At 40.9% G+C, this 12,643-nt stretch overlaps 1 protein-coding gene across 2 annotated transcripts in view; it reads left to right on the top strand.

Annotated features, from left to right (window-relative positions):
• Window positions 1–12,643, top strand: part of ccdc57 (coiled-coil domain containing 57) — a 40,797-nt gene that overhangs the window by 12,786 nt on the left and 15,368 nt on the right. For both annotated transcript variants that reach the window (XM_032502853.1, XM_032502852.1), the window contains exons 9-11: window positions 664–864; window positions 1,177–1,339; window positions 3,658–3,750. In XM_032502853.1, coding sequence (XP_032358744.1) covers window positions 664–864; window positions 1,177–1,339; window positions 3,658–3,750 — 457 coding nt within the window. The remainder of the gene's footprint in view (window positions 1–663; window positions 865–1,176; window positions 1,340–3,657; window positions 3,751–12,643) is intronic.

Below are 12,643 nucleotides of genomic sequence, written 5' to 3'. Positions count from 1 at the left end.
TGAGCATAGCAATTCACACTATAACTTGTCATATCTGGGTTGTTTCACCTTGACTAAAAATGCTTTAACAAAAGTTTAAAAACAAATCATAACGCGATGTTGACTGATGTTTTTTTTATCTAAATGTGCACATTTGTTTTCATTGTTATCGGCTCTGCATATAGCTCAACTCAAGCACCTGTTTGGTTCCTAGCTACATCATGATATATGACCAAACGGGGCATGCTATTGTTGCTGACCATACTCCAATTGTAACCAAATCAATATATACTTTGCTCTGATTATAACTGGCTGGATGACCCACAATCTGAACCGGGATTTGGGCGTCTGGCTGATTCTCTACGCGAGTGAAAAACTGAATCTGATAATCTGTTATAATTGATAATGTCAAATAAAATAACTTGGAGCAAGGTTCAGATCAAGACATGGGACTGTGGTGTTGGGAATTAAGATTTTTACATATATATATATATATATATATATACCACTTTTGCCATGGGAGCACGAAGCTCCCAACAACATAGCCCTCATGTTCGTAGGGACATACAAACCTCTCCACCATGATAAGGTGATGGTTCCCGGAGAGGCTCTCAGGGAACCATCACCTTATCATGGTCCTCTAAATGGTTTCTAGTGTCTAACTGTATGGCTGTTTCTGGCCAGATATGAAGGTGTTGCCCGGGCTCTAAAGGAGTGTGATGCGCAGCTGGAGGCTCAGTATCAGACCCACATGGAGCAGCTGCAGAAGGCTGAGAAACACATTGTCAAACTACAGGGGAATGTGAAAGTTCTGGCTGCACAGGTGTGCCGGATACAGAAAAATCATCAGGAGGCATTGCAAAAGAAAGATGAGACAACCCAGAGGTGAGACAAACACTGATGAAAAAAAAACATAGGTAATATAAATATGTGTGTACTGCATATGGCTGCTCAATCAATGTGTGCATACACCAGCAGCTGTGAACTGCTATATAAAGTGTGTGTGTGTGTGTGTGTGTGTGTGTGTGTGTGTGTGTGTGTGTGTGTGGTGTGTGTGTGTGTGTGTGTGTGTGTGTGTGTGGTGTGTGTGTGTGTGTGTGTGTGTGGTGTGTGTGTGTGTGTGTGTGTGGTGTGTGTGTGTGTGTGGTGTGTGTGTGTGTGTGTGTGTGTGTGTGTGTGTGTGTGTGTGTGTGTCAGGTACAAGGAACAGCTGAGTGCGGGTTTAAAGAGAGAAAGGGCCTTAGAACAGATGCAAGTCCAGGTTAAGCTGGAGTGCCAGAGAAGTTGTGAGGACATGAAGGCTCAACACTACTTTGCCAATGAGCAGCTAATCCAAGACCTGACCCAGGCCAGAGACCAGGTATGCCCCCCCCCCCCCCCCCCCCGTGTATAGCGTGTGCACAGTAAAATTCACCTAATGTGGGTTTTTGTGGATGCATATTTTCTCTGTATATTTGTGAGACTACTGTTGTTTCAGTATCAATATAAAGGGCCAGATTTACTCAGACCTTTCTTCCTTTCGCAGTTCTTTTTATTGAATTTTACAATGTAAATACATTTAAAAAAAACTGCATTCCTACCTCACACTAAATATACCCTCTCCCCCTACTGTCACTCAATATATTAAGGTGGTTCTAGTTGATAGAGGAATGTACAACATGGTATAGCCTACACATATATCAAAATGTACACAATGAAAAAACAGGACACAAGGCACGTAGTATCGCAAAGTGAAGTGTAAATTGAAAGTCATTTAGACATATTGAGAGGTTAAGCAGAAGCACCTCCTTGCCTGGAATGTCAAACATCATACCCAGGTGTTTAAGGGTAATTTTATTTTTGATATAGTGCAACCCTTGTCCACCTTAAAAGTATCAGGTGCTGTGCCAGAAGGGTAGAAAAGGCACCAACTTTATGACCCCCCTGCAGGTACCGCATCCCTTCTGCAATACATCAAAACAATGACAGAAGCAAATCGATTTCCTTCCAATACCCATCTAATTAGGGATAGAGCCAAAACATGAGTCAGTGTTTCATTTAGATTTACTAAGACTTTTCCAACTGTTTTTCAGGAAACCTACTGTAGCAAAACAGGCTCAAATTCAACACATTCTGGGAAAGCTGCCACCTGAAAAACAGTTGAAGGAAATGTTAAAAAAGCCCCAAAAGCTGTGGTATTTATGTTTTTTGTGCATGTTATAGGTTTACAAAGGAAAAAAGCCCAAAGTCCACCACAAAGAGACCATCTTCCAGAGAAAACGCTGTTTACAAACTGCTCTAAACAGCTAAATTTTAGTCCTGCCTTTACTTCCGTGTGTAATGTGCGTCAGTTTGTAACACACGTTTTAATAGCTGCTAGCATGGCACTCCCTCATGCTCTGCAACTGACAAGCTAGCAGTTCTTACTGAGCATGTGCTACTCCCATCAAAGAGGGTACAGAAGTGAGATGCCTCACTCTGTAGCTAAAACAGAGAGCTCAACACAAAGGGTGTGTTCTGGCCCCTGCCTTTATGTTAGTTTATGCTTCTAGCCAGAGCATTTGTACATGTGCTATGCGAAGTCAGCTGTGTGGTAGCCTGGAGAGGATTGGCCATTGTGATGTTGTCTCCGCCCACTTCCCTGTTCCAGTCCATCGGCGTTGTTGATTGGTGCGGTCTTTGTGGATCCTTCCAATCCCCTGCCTGCAATCAGCCCAGCTGGAGCGTAAAGAGCTCCTGGATTCATCAGTCCATTTGGCTGAGAGTAGAGAACAGTCCGCCATGCTGTCTGGCTGACATTTGTTTGAGATTGTTAGGAGATTGTTAGAAATTGTTAGTGTTGAGAGATTGTTAGAGATTAATAAGAGTGTTAGAGGTGTTAAGACTGCTGTGCTACCATTTACCATCTGGTTGTTTTCTCACAGTTTGTCAAAGTGCAACTTTATAGTTTGCAACTTTGTAAGTTAATGGGTGCTGTGCTCTTTTGGTTTTGTTTGGAAATTATTTTGTTTATACAGGCAGCACCCATCAAACCCTTATTTAGGTTCTGTAATTTTCTATTCTGTTACTTGTTCATTAAAAATCCCCTCTAGTACCGTGACCTTTTCTCCCTTTTTGCCTTGGTTCCTCTAAATTGTTCCATTTTATGTTATGTCCGAACTTACAACGAGCCTGGTCGTAACAGGGTGAAAAGAGGAGCTGCAGCAATGTGCAGTACAACAAATTTATGGTGTTTTCTGAAAATTAAAACACATTATATAATATATATATATATATATATATATATATATATATATATATATATATAAAATAAACCTATTCTGGTACAATTTCCAAGTACAATTATAAACCTGAATATGAGCATAATATGAGCGCTTTAAGAAAATACAAAAGAACAGTTCCTCATTATGATGTGGACCTGTTTTAAGCAGCAAAAGGACTATTTAATTTATGCATGACTTTGTGCATGAAACAACATTAATTCATTCATGTAGTACTTCATGAACTATCAATAATAAGGATTAATAGTATTTCATGTATAGTATTGGGAGTATTTCATGCATTAATAAATAACATATGATTAACGTGAGCTGGGTCAGGGTCCCGAGGTAGAAGTGAAACCACCTTTGTTGCTATGCTTGTATGATACTGTACTCTATAATGACATGAATGCTAAAGTTTAATCTTGGTCTTTATCAGGCTACAGCCGAGCTAAAGGAGAAAGAACAAGGTCTGCAGGACTTGACTGTCTTGCTACGGTCTGTTAAAGCAGAGAGAGACCAGGCAGTACAGGTAAGAGGACATCAGCCTTACACTCTGCAGACTAATACATCCATTAAAAGGTGCTAACATGTTAACCAAAGCAAATAACGTTTCACCCTGAAGACAAGGGTGCTGGTCTGATGAAAATAGAATCAGCTCAGGGCTCACTACCTTACCATGATACATCTTTTTTGTTTTTTTAAGATTACGTTTTGGGCATTGAGCTACCCAGGTGCCTCACCATTACATACTATATCATAACCCCAGGTTAAAGAGTTAAAGAGTCTGTATCTAAATGTGACTTCCCTAAGTTCTTTAGAGACAAAGTACTTGACAGTAGTATAGCTTATTGATCTCCTTTGAGAACAGTACAGTTCTTGATTACTTTAATTACATTACTTCATCCCATTGGCCCTCAATTATCAACCTAACGTAGAAACCAGTGCAGATATGAGCGCAGAAATCATCTTAGGACAGGCTTCACGTGTGATTCATGAAACGTTCGCATCACACCAATCAGGGTGTAAGAATGGTTGTACATTGATAAATGCAGCGGCTGGAAAGGATCGTAATTTAAACATCACGCCCCAATATATTCTTGGTTTTGAGGCCTCGCCCCTACAGTTTACGACATGGTGAGACGTAATCTGGCTATTAGCGGAACTTTTCAGAGGTGGAGATTGACACCCTGACATGTCAGTTTAATTTGCAGTAACGTATTATATTTGGCAGCCTGAAAACTGGTATTGAAGGTTGTAGAAAGAATGCGGAATGGAAAGAGCAGTCAACAGTGTTGCCATAGTAAATCAGACTCCAGCTGAAGTTTACTTAATTTATACATCCTTGACATATCCAGTGAGGAAAATAAGTATTTGAACACCCTGCTATTTTGCAAGTTCTCCCACTTAGAGATCATAGAGGGGTCTGAAATTGTCATCGTAGGTGCATGTTCACTGTGAGAGACATAATCTACAAAAAAATAAATCCAGAAAACACAATGTCTGATTTTTTAACTATTTATTTGTATGATACAGCTGCTTTTTCATCAGTGTTTCCACAATGCATCAGACTTTTCTATTTGTTCATTTGTAAACTTCAAACGCTGATTTTTGTGGTGAGGACGTAGAAGAGGTTTTCTTCTGATGACTCTTCCATGAAGACCATATTTGTACAAGTATCTCTTTATAGTGGAATGGTGTTGCACAACTCCAGTGTCTGCCAGGTCTTTCTGGATGGAGCGTGCAGTCAAACGTGGGTTTGGACTTGCTTTTTTTTCACAATCCTGCGAGCGGTTCTGTCTGATGTTTTTCTTGGTTTTCCAGCTCTTGCTTTAACTTCCACTGTTCTTTAAGGCTGCCATTTCTTAATGACATTCCGAACAGAGGATATTGGCATCTGAAAACGCTTTGCTATCTTCTTATAGTCTTCTCCAGCTTTGTGAGTGTCAACTATTTTCAGTTTCAGTTTTCTAGACAACAGCTTAGAAGAAGCCATGGTGCTGATTGTTGGGGCGAGGTCAGATGAGTCTGGGCATTTAAAACCTTAAGATTGACATCACCTGGTCTCAGACCAGACGATGATGGAGAACAATCCATGATACTGTCAGGTCTCAGCTTTCCAAAGGGGGCGGTGCATGCTATAAACTCTGGGGCAGGGGGGGTTCTGAGTCTTGTTGCCCAGGGCACATGAAATTGTTAATCCGGCCCTGCTTGGTGTGATAATGTAATGTTGTTGTCCAGTAGATACATGTACTGTGTGTCTTGGCAATGAAAAACTTTTTTATTTTTATTATTAATATAGGCTATTTTTCAGGCAGGTGCCTGTGCACTGTCAGGCTTCTATGTTAAAATGGAATTATAGGTTGTTGTCACTGTCTCAGATCAAACCTTGTGTATATCAAGAATGTGTCCCAAAACCAAGGCCTTTAAAATCACATTATCTGGAAAGCAATATCTGGACATTAATATAATGGAAGGTATTATTCAGGTTAGAGAGAGACACAGGTTAGAGAAAGAGACAGTCAGCCCAAACTTTTTAGGGTGGAAGACAAACATGTCAATATGACTGAACACTTACAAGTTTGTACAGCATGCTCTAGATTTGTAAAAAAAAAAAAAGTGTGAAAAGACTGACATTAATGTTAGCATAAACTTTGAGCATAATCTAAGAGGGTGCAGTTGTTTTCCTGGATTTTGTCTGATTTGACACAGAATGACCCAGCTGCATGTCATTTGGCTCAAATCCTCCCACTTACATTGACTCAGGCAGGCTAGATAGCAAGCAAAGTCTTTGCATTTTGAAAATAAAACTTGTGTTTTGCTTAAATATAGCATTATGTCTTTTAATGCGATAGAAACACAAACACAAAAATACACTAAATAATAATTTTGACCTTGTATTGGCATGTAATTTACTGTGGTGCAAGGTCCGGAAAAAGCTTTAAAATGGACCTTGAATTTGACCTTGGAAAAGGTCTACAAACCCTGTACCTACTCCTAGACCCTAATAACTACAACAAACTAGCTGACCTCATGTCTTCAAGACATCAAATGCTGGATGGCTGCAAACTTTCTCCAGCTCAATGATAATACAACTGAAATTATTTTTATTTGGACCACAGCATTTGACCAACCTTATTTCTCCTCAGATGGCCAATTGGCCCCCTTTTTTAAACCACATGCAGAAGATTTTGTGGTACTATCAGATTCAGGATTGAATTTTGACAAACAAAGAAATCAGGTGGTAAAATCAGGCTTTATGCAGCTCATGGTCATTTCCAAACACACGTTTATTCATTGTACTTCTGACCTGGAGAAATGTATCCATGCTTTAATATCCTCCCGCCTTGATTATTTGCCCTGGTCATATTTTGGTATCACCCAGGATTGTTTATCAACTAGTTCCAATTGCAGAGAAAGAGTTTTGACTACGTCATTATTGCCTTCTTACACTGGTTGCCACTTAGCTACAGAGTTGTTTGTTAAATCCTGATGTTTGTTTTCAAAGTGTTAAATGGTTTGGCCCCCTTTCATATTGCAGAACCCCTGTCCCCATATTGCACTGTCAGAGATCTAAGATCATTTGACCAAAGACTTCTGTCTGTCCAGAGATCCAGGACAAAATACGGGACAGGACCATCTCTATCACTGCCCCAAAACTGCCTCCCATCATCAAATGGCAGCGTGGCAGGCAATCAAAATTTAAAAAAATCAATTATGTTTTGCAGGTTGTCCATATAAACACAATATTTCAGAAGAACTTATATGCTAATTATGATATTTCCCACACATATGTGATAGGATAAAACAATTATTTGATGACATTTTATATTCAAAAGGTCAAGAGTCAACTTTACGTTAACATCATCATTTTCTGCAAAACGATTATTTGACCACTATTCTACTGCTTAACTCAGGAAGAAAAAGGGGAGATTGTGAACATAATCACATTTGGTCAGATACTGAATTGGTGACATTACTCTTGGGTCACCTACCTTAAAACTGTGGTGATTGTATAAATCCTCTGTGCTGCTGCGTTGAAGATATATGTGAACCAACCTTTATATGCCAAAAATACACATAATACCTTTCATTAAATTGCTTCAAAGTGTTTGTATACATATATTATACGAGTCTTGAAAGACATGGAGGTCAACTTGACTGGTTAGTGGAGCCATACAACCACAAGGCAGTCATTCTATTTTGGCTTTTGGCCTTTTCCTAAAGCATCCTGAGAGGTATGGTGGCCTTTCAGTCTGGCTCAGTGCCTCCAAAAATACCTGCCTCTGTAGGCTCCACTGGCACCAAAAGGGAAAACATATCAAGTTCCTACCCTTTTAAACTGAAAGTTACAAATGTAACTACAGTTATACGAATCCTGAATGACGGCCAGACCGCCTAAAGCACTGAATATTCCCTTTGCGCATGTGCATTTTGAGTATGTAAACAATGTTACTCGTGACCCCTGGATGACCCAGGAGAGACTATATCTTCCGGTCTCACCAGGGGATCTGTTCCTACGGAATCTTCTTGAAGGATCATGAGGACCAAGTGATAGAGCCCTTTGGCGGCCATTTGAGACTCATAGAACCGTATTTATATCTGTAACTTTAAATATTCAAATATTCCTTCGAGGGCAGCACAGCAAAAACGGTGAGGTTAAGTGCTGGTGAATGCCTGCGCCTGAAGAAGGCAGACTCGGGCAGATTCGGTCTGCTGTGGTATGTCTAGCTGTAGGTGATCCAGGGCCATGCGCATGATGGCCCTGAGATGGAGGTGTCCCCCGCCTCACTCATTGGCTCTGGGCCGAGGAATGGGAGCTTGCCAAGGCGTGAGATGCTCGATCCCCATTATCACCATCATAGAAGGGAGAGGCCGAAGCTGCCAGAGAGAGAACATTGTCCAGCATGGGTGAAGTAAGCATCTCTTTCACTTCCGAAGGAGCATCACAGTGGTTGGAGACGTTGGAGAAGTGACCTCATTTCTGCCAGCTGTGAAGATAATCTTCCCCTTTCTGAAGAGAGTTTAATGCCAGATTTCACTTGGAGGGGGGAGCTGCAGCAGAAGCTTCAGTTTTACGTTTAGTATGCCTAGGTCGGGCTTGCAACAACAGGTCTAATGAAGGGTCACCCACCAAGGACCCAACCTGAGCCTGTCGCACAGCCCTCAAAGCCCGCAGCATGTAGCTGCAGTTCATATACCCTCCCTCAGATGATCAGGCCCGAGGCATATTGGGCAGAGGTCATGGCCTTCTTCTGCCTAAGGAGGAACCCCACAGCCCGCATAGAAATGTGGATTGCCCATTATGAAACAGTATGACCCCCCCTTCACTTCTTCTGCCCTCCTGTCCACAGTGGGGTTTAGAGCCTTCAGCTATTCTGCTCCTCACTTTTTGAACTTCCTTCTGCTGTCCATACGTACCATAGGGTCTCTACCCTCCTTTAAAACCTCCCTCAAAACCCACATTTTCAGAAAGGCATACCCCACACTACTTCACTCTCCATCAAAATAATGGATAGATTGCTTTTTAAATCTTTTAAATGAGTTTGTTTTAATTTAATTAGGAACCGAGCGCTGACAGTAGAGAAGGCCCTATTGAAATGCCTTTTGGAGGGGCTTAACATAGGCTAAAAATCACCAAAATTGGCGGTCGAGTCTGGTGAAATTTTACGTATTTTAAGGGTTTTGGGACTACGTGCACAAAAACAACTCGCTAGCGCCCCGGTACAAAACTTAAAACATTGAGCACTTGCAGTACATTTAAAGGAGAATTCCGGTTGGTTTTAATATGTAGCTCTGTTGTTTGGGAATTTGGAGTGCTGTCAGTAGCAAGAAAAACTAAAACAATTGGTGCTACCTACACTGTGTTATCCTCCTGCTAGAGTTAGCACCCAACAGGCTTAAACAGGGCAAGTTTTAAACATGTTTTTGGTCTCTAAACATGTTCAGAATGTCATTACAAGTGCCTTCCCATGTGCAGTTATTCCTTCCGAGGGAACACAGCAAATCCGACTGCAGTAGTTTTGAGAGAAAGGCATAAAAGTTGTGTTAATCCATTCCTCTGTTTATTTCCTGTTTTCTGGTGAAGTCCACACTAGTCGATTGTCAAACTCATACAACTAAGTATTTTTTCCACATAAATTTGCCGTTGTCTTAGTAAAGACTATGTAGAAAGAGGAGTAAACCTGACACCACAGTGGAGCCAGGAGATCTGAAGTTCAAGAGTTCAAGAGCCCACAAAACAGTGTGCTCTTGAACTTTTGACCTGTTGCAGCCGGCCGCTCTGCTCGCTTGGGTCCACTGTTGGCCATTTATACATTTTTCATGTTTTTACATTCTTTCAAACTCCTCCTCCTGTATTTTTTTCTAAAAATTGTTTCATGGACTCCAAGATGAGAACTACGTTCCCTCAAAATTTGGTATATTAACTTCTTACTTTTTTCCGAATTATGGCGCTCATTAGGGGGCGCTATGGAGCCCCCTGGCAACCCCTGAGCCCAATTAGTACAGAACCTTTCAATTTTCATTAGGTCTGACAAATGTGCAAATTGTTGTGAGTTTTCATGCATTCTCACTAAACCTGCACGATAAATCTTTATTTAATTGTGATCTCGATTCACCTTAATTTTTAAATAACTTTGATTGTTTTGTTTTTTTAATTCTTTTTTTTAATGGCAATTCTTGTTTAGTGTTTGTGATGCAGTTGGCACTTTCTTCTGTGAGATTTAAACACAGACTGTATAAAATAGGTTTTAAAGCATTCCTAAGCGCTGCAATGCTTTTCCTTCTCTTCATTGAAGCCTCTATGTTTACAGGCTTGTGGTGATGCACAGAAGGGGAGATTGTGACCATAAACACATTTGGTTAGATACTGAATTAGTGACATTACTTTTGGGTGCCCCCCCTTAAAACTGTGGTGATTGTATAAATCTTTTGTGCTGCTGGGTTGAAGATACGTGTGAACCAACCTTTTTGTGCCAGAAATACACTTAATACCTTTTTAATAAATTGCTTTAAAGTTTTCACTGCATACATTATACGAGTCTTGAAAGACATGGATGCCAACTTGACTGTTTAGTGAAAGCATACAACCGCAAGGCATTCATTCTATTTTGGCCTTTGGCCTTTTCCTCAAGCACCCTGACAGGTATGCTGGCCTTTCAGTCTGGCTCAGTGGCTCCAAAAATACCTGCCTCTGTGGGCCCCACTGGCACCGAAAGGAAAAACATATCCAGTTCCCACCCTTTTAAACCGAAAGTTAGGAATGTAACTACGGTTCTAGGAATCCCAAATGACCGCCAGAGGCGGTGCTTAAAGCACTGAATATTCCCTTTGCGCATGCGCAGTTTGAGTATGTAAGTCAACAATGTTACTCGTTATGACCCAGGAGAGACTATATCTTCCGGTGTCATCAGGGGATCTGTTCCCACGAAATCTTCTCGCGGGATCATGAGGACAGAGTGGTCATTCAAGATTCATAGAATCTTATTTATATTTGTAACTTTCGTTCTATTTCATCCCTGCTGACCTACAGAGGCGGTGCTTCACTGAATGACTTATACTAGCAGAGTCATAAGGAATCCTGAATACCCACCTCATTGAGGAGAATTAGGCCACCCTGGATGGAGGACCACCCTCAGTGGATGAGGAATGGCAACATTGACTTTGTAACACCTGGAGAATGTGCCCAGCGATGCCCACACACAGTATATCCCCCAGGGGTACACCTCTCAGGGCAACCCACGAGGTGGAAACACTCCAAGTAGAGTAGCACCTCATGCCAGATGGAAGTGGGCGGTTACTCGCCCCATACACATAGCTATTTACATCCACAATCCAGTGGGAGAGGAGTTGTTTGGAGATAGCACAAGCTTTATTCGGGCCACTGTAGCAGAGAAACAGTTGTTCTAACAGAATGCCCATGGTAACTGCATTGCCTCTCAAGGCCTGGACTGGGCACAACAGTTCCACTCAGACACTGCAAATCATCACCAATAAAAAAGGAATTCCCTGCTGAGTTCAATGATACCTCACACAAGACTCTACGTCATACAGTTCATTAGCTGTGAAACGGGGCGTGGGCAAAGCATAGGGTTTGGGGCAAACCTTTACCAGTAAATATGACTATGACCAAAAGTCAATTTTGGCCTAGAAATGTTCTTAGTCCTGGACTCTTGTCAATGAAGAGAAATTATGGCCAAATTGGACAATGTGCACTAAAGTTACATCAACTTCTTCATTCATCGATAAATACTCAAAATGGCCGTCATGCTACGTCCACACCCTTGGACAAAAGGTTTTGCTATTAAAAACTTTTCATCTTTAAGGTGTTGAAATGGTACAGACCAAATTTGAAGTCCATCGGTAGGAGGAGTTCGTTAAAAGATAGCACCTTGACTTTTTGACCTACTTCCTGTCTGGCGCTTTGACTTTGAGCAAATATCGGCCTGTAGGTGTTGTCTGTGTTGGACTCTTAAGAATCCTAAAAGATTTAGAGCCAATTGGACAATGTACACTCAAGTTACACCCACTTCCTGTTTTAATGGTGAAATGCACATTTCCTATGACGAAAAGTTTTGTTATAATCTTTTACGTCTTAAGATGGCACAGACCAAATTTGAAGTTTATAGAATGAAATCTCTAGGAGGAGTTTGTTAAAGTATGTGGAACTGGCCAAATGGCACTAATTTTGAACCTTTAATTCAAAATGGCGGACATCCTGTTGGGTTTGGGGTATGGCTCCAGTAAGCTTTTTTTGGACGTCTTGACATGCTACGTACTGAATGTGTACCAAGTTTTGTTAGTCTACGTTAAACATACTGCAGGGGCTTAGAACTCAAAATAAACGTCTTTCTCTCCTTTTTTTTTTAGCAGTGTTATCTTATTGCCCCAAAATGTCCCACTCCTACCACTTTACATCCCGTCCGCTACACACCACTTTGCACCCACTCCAGAGATGGCAAAAAGTACTCACTTCCCATACTCAAGTAGAAGTACAGATAATTGTGTTAAAAAATACTCTGGTAAAAGTAGAAGTACTAATTTAATTTCTTTACTCAAGTGAAAGTAACAAAGTAGGCTTGGAAATTTACTTAAAGTATAAAAGTAAAAGTAGCCTTGCGAACGACAAAGCTACCTGGTCCAGATAGATGGTACTAGAGAGCACGCTGAGAAACTACATTGGAAATGGAATAAAGGTTCTTTATATGCCATTGGCCACATTTTAAATGGCTGTCTGCCAATAGGCCTACAACATATAGCCTATTTATTGTGACAGAGACTGGGACACGGGGTTAATAAGAATCTGACCGAGTGGATATGAATTCATTTGTGATTTTGTGAGAAGTCTGTGTATATTCCCATCCAATTAGATTAAATTTGGTATTGATGACGCAAAAATAATAACTAACTTCAGTGAAATTATT

This window comes from Etheostoma spectabile, chromosome 21, assembly GCF_008692095.1.
Source record: "Etheostoma spectabile isolate EspeVRDwgs_2016 chromosome 21, UIUC_Espe_1.0, whole genome shotgun sequence".
In the NCBI taxonomy this organism is placed as follows: domain Eukaryota; kingdom Metazoa; phylum Chordata; class Actinopteri; order Perciformes; family Percidae; genus Etheostoma; species Etheostoma spectabile.
Note: the sequence above shows the minus strand (reverse complement) of the source record. Positions and strands in the feature narration are given on the sequence as shown.